Source organism: Carlito syrichta, unplaced genomic scaffold, assembly GCF_000164805.1.
Source record: "Carlito syrichta isolate Samal-C Ts95f unplaced genomic scaffold, Tarsius_syrichta-2.0.1 Scaffold117969, whole genome shotgun sequence".
Taxonomy (NCBI): domain Eukaryota; kingdom Metazoa; phylum Chordata; class Mammalia; order Primates; family Tarsiidae; genus Carlito; species Carlito syrichta.
This window is the reverse complement of record NW_007062065.1, coordinates 1-3,270: the sequence shown is the minus strand read 5'-3', so window position 1 is coordinate 3,270 and position 3,270 is coordinate 1. Positions and strand designations below refer to the sequence as shown.

Genomic DNA, 3,270 nt, shown 5'->3' with positions numbered 1-3,270 from the left:
TCATCCAGGACCCCAGTGCCCCCACCATCCCCCGCCATCACCAGGGCTCCCCAGAGTCCCCACCGCCCCATCGCCTGACAGGGCCCCATCCCCTCCAGGACTTCTGGAACCCACGTGGCCCACCTCCAAGAGCCTCCTCCTCCCCTCCTGCACTAGGGCTCCCTCCAGAGCTCATGCCACCCCACCCCTGCCGGGGCTCCCAGAGCCCCACCGCCCCGCTCCCCCACCAGGGCCTCCCAGGCCTCCACTGCCCACCCCCAGGACCCCAGAACCCTTCCATCCCCCCAGCCTCACCCTCGCCCGGACCCCAGAGCCCCTGCCATTCCGCTCACCCTCTCGGGACCCCAGAGCCCATACTGCCTCGAAGCTGCACTTGCCACCCTCAGTCCTGCCCGGCCTCGGCTGGCCCCCGACTGGGGCAGGCGCGGGACGGCTGAGGGGCCCTGAGCCTGTCCTCCTGCAGGACCTGTGGCTGCCCTACTTTGCCGTCACCACCGACATCACCGCCTCTGCCATGCGGGTCCACACGGATGGTGAGTGCCGCAGCTGAGGCACGGGCGGGGGGGGAAGCCCGGAGGCCAGAAGGCACTGGGTCCGCAGAGGACAGGAGTGGGCAATCTGGGAAGACCTGGCACCGTGGGATGTGCTGAGACCCCAGAGAAGGGCCTCAGAACCCCTGCCCTCTGGAGGAAGCCGGCGTGGCGTGTGCCAGCCGACCCCCGGGGCAGGCGGCGCCTCTGGGCAACAGCAGGCCCCTGATACCCCCAGGCTCCCTGTGGCGCTACGTGCGTGCCAGCATGTCCCTGTCGGGCTACATGCCCCCTCTCTGCGACCCCAGGGACGGACACCTGCTGATGGATGGGGGCTACATCAACAACCTCCCAGGTATGCCCTGGGTGTGGGGGAGCATCCGCTGGCACCAGCACCGGCCGTGTCGGTCACGCCGCCCGCGGCCCTGCCGCAGCAGCCTCCGCTCTGAGAAGGCTGGGGTGGGACACGCTTCCCCTAGCGTGTGCCAAAAGAAAATGTCAGGCTGTCATCCGAGAACATGCACACGCATGTACACACACGCACAGGCACAGGCACTGGCACCACGTGCTCCCAGCATATGGCCCGGCTTGTTAGCTCAGCGGCGTGCAGGACAAAGGCCAAACAGAACCAGACGCAATTAGTCCCATCTGTGCCACAGTCAGGAACTAATGGCCTGCAGGTGTCAGGTGGGGGGAGGCAGGCCAGGTCGCACCTGTCACCTGTTGGACATGTGGTCAGAAGGGCCCAGGACACAGTTGTACACAGAGCTGGGGTACGTGGGCTTCCTACCTCCAGAGTCTGGGGGCATTGAGGAGCAGAGACCTGTGACCCCCAGGCTCAGGCCCCAAGCAGCAGGGCCCCTCAGGCCCCGGCGAGGCAGGCTCTGCCCCCGTTCCCTGGTCCGTGTGCTCCTCTGGGGTGACCGGGTGGCCTTCTCCCCAGCGGATGTGGCCAGGTCCATGGGGGCAAAAGTAGTGCTCGCCGTCGATGTGGGCAGCCGAGACGAGACCGACCTCACCAACTATGGCGACGCACTGTCTGGGTGGTGGCTGCTGTGGAAACGCTGGAACCCCTTGGCCACAAAAGTCAAGGTGGGGTGGCCCCAGCAGGCTGGGTCCTGCACCCCACCACGACATCCTCCTGTGGGCAGGGGAGGGGGGCAGGAGGGACAAGGTAGACGGGCCTGAAGGTGCCAAGCTCACCAGGGGGAGAGAAAGCCTCCAGGACCCCGCTGGGTGCTGCTTCCTCACCCCCTGGCTCTGAGATGGAAGAGGACTGGGGCTTGGGTCTACTCTGGCCCCGGGCCAGGGCGTGGGACTCTGGTAGCTGCACCCGGCAGGTGCTGAACATGGCAGAGATCCAGACACGCCTGGCCTACGTGTGCTGCGTCCGGCAGCTGGAGACGGTGAAGAGCAGCGACTACTGTGAGTACCTGCGCCCCCCCATCGACAGCTACAGCACGCTGGACTTCGGCAAGTTTGACGAGATCTGCGTGAGTGCGGTGCTGCGGGGGAGGGGCCTCTCCGGACTTTTTCTTTCGAGAGCACGGGAGTGAGGGCTCCCTGCACCTCCTCACGGGGCCGGGGTGTGCGCAGGAAGTGGGGTACCAGCACGGACGCACGGTGTTTGACATCTGGGGCCGCAGCGGCGTGCTGGAGAAGATGCTGCAGGACCAGCCCGGGACCAGCAAGAGGAAGGCGTGTGCCGTGAGTGCTCCCACCTGAGCCCCCGCCCCTCCCCGGTGCTTGGGCTGCTGTAGCCTGGCGGTACGGGCTCGCCTGCCCTCGCCGCGCGGGTGGTGTGGTGGGAGAGGACAGGGTCTGGGTGGAGTGCTCAGGGCTCGGCCCCTAACTCTGGGGGCTTCAGCCCCTGCAGGCAAGCGAGAGCCACAGAGAGGTCACAGAGAGGGCGGGCCGGACCCTGGTGTGAGCGGGTGCCCCGTGGGAGGCAGCTGGAGCCTGCGGGGCGAGGTGTCACAGACACGTGCTGCCCCTGCTGCCCCAGGTCCTCACCTGCCCCAACGCCTCCTTCACGGACCTCGCTGAGATTGTGTCGCGCATCGAGCCTGCCCAGGCCACCTCGGTGGACGGTGAGTTGGCTGCCAGGATGCGGCCTGCACAGCTGAGGGCGGTGGCAGCCGTGGGGCCCTGACACGGTGGGCCAGGCTGGGTCCCCCTGCCCCACACACCGGTCCGCCAGCCAGGAGCACGCGTCGCCGCAGCGCTGGGCCCTCCCAGGCCTCTGGCCTCTCCTTCCCCAGCCCAGCCACACTGCACGCCCGGGGTGGAGCCCCAAGCTGCGCCTGCCAGCTGGCCCGCGGGAGCAGAGCCCCTGCGGGCTGCAGGGCCAGGGAGGCGCGCACACGCGCGCCGTGCCCTGTCCCGCGCGCCCCTGGGCCCGGCGCGGCCCCGAGGCGGGAGGGCTGGCGCGGCCCCGAGGCGGGAGGGCTGGCCCTCCCCACGCCTGCTCCGGCCGGGGGCCCTGGCGGAGGGCGGAGGCGTGGGTGCGGGAGCCCTCTCTGTGGAAGTCGCGCCGGGGCGAGGACCCTGGGGGCGCTGCCGCGGGGGGAGCTGAGCCTGCCGGGCCCTGCCGCGCCTGCGACTCGCTGCTGCCCGAGCGTCAGCCGCGCCGCCGGGCCGCCCTTCCTCCGCAGATGAATCCGACTACCAGACGGAGTGGGAGGAGGAGCTGCCGGGCGGCGCCAGGGACGCGTACGCGGACTTCCAGAGCGGCCCGGCG

At 69.6% G+C, this 3,270-nt stretch overlaps 1 protein-coding gene across 1 annotated transcript in view; it reads left to right on the top strand.

The window, feature by feature from the left end:
- PNPLA7 (patatin like phospholipase domain containing 7) overlaps positions 1-3,262 on the top strand; it is a gene marked incomplete at its 3' end in the record, with an annotated part of 62,591 nt that extends 59,329 nt beyond the window's left edge. The window contains exons 28-34 of the mRNA XM_008047844.1: positions 464-533; positions 769-885; positions 1,474-1,622; positions 1,871-2,023; positions 2,127-2,237; positions 2,536-2,620; positions 3,185-3,262. Coding sequence (XP_008046035.1) covers positions 464-533; positions 769-885; positions 1,474-1,622; positions 1,871-2,023; positions 2,127-2,237; positions 2,536-2,620; positions 3,185-3,262 — 763 coding nt within the window. The remainder of the gene's footprint in view (positions 1-463; positions 534-768; positions 886-1,473; positions 1,623-1,870; positions 2,024-2,126; positions 2,238-2,535; positions 2,621-3,184) is intronic.
- Positions 3,263-3,270: the final 8 nt, after the last annotated feature.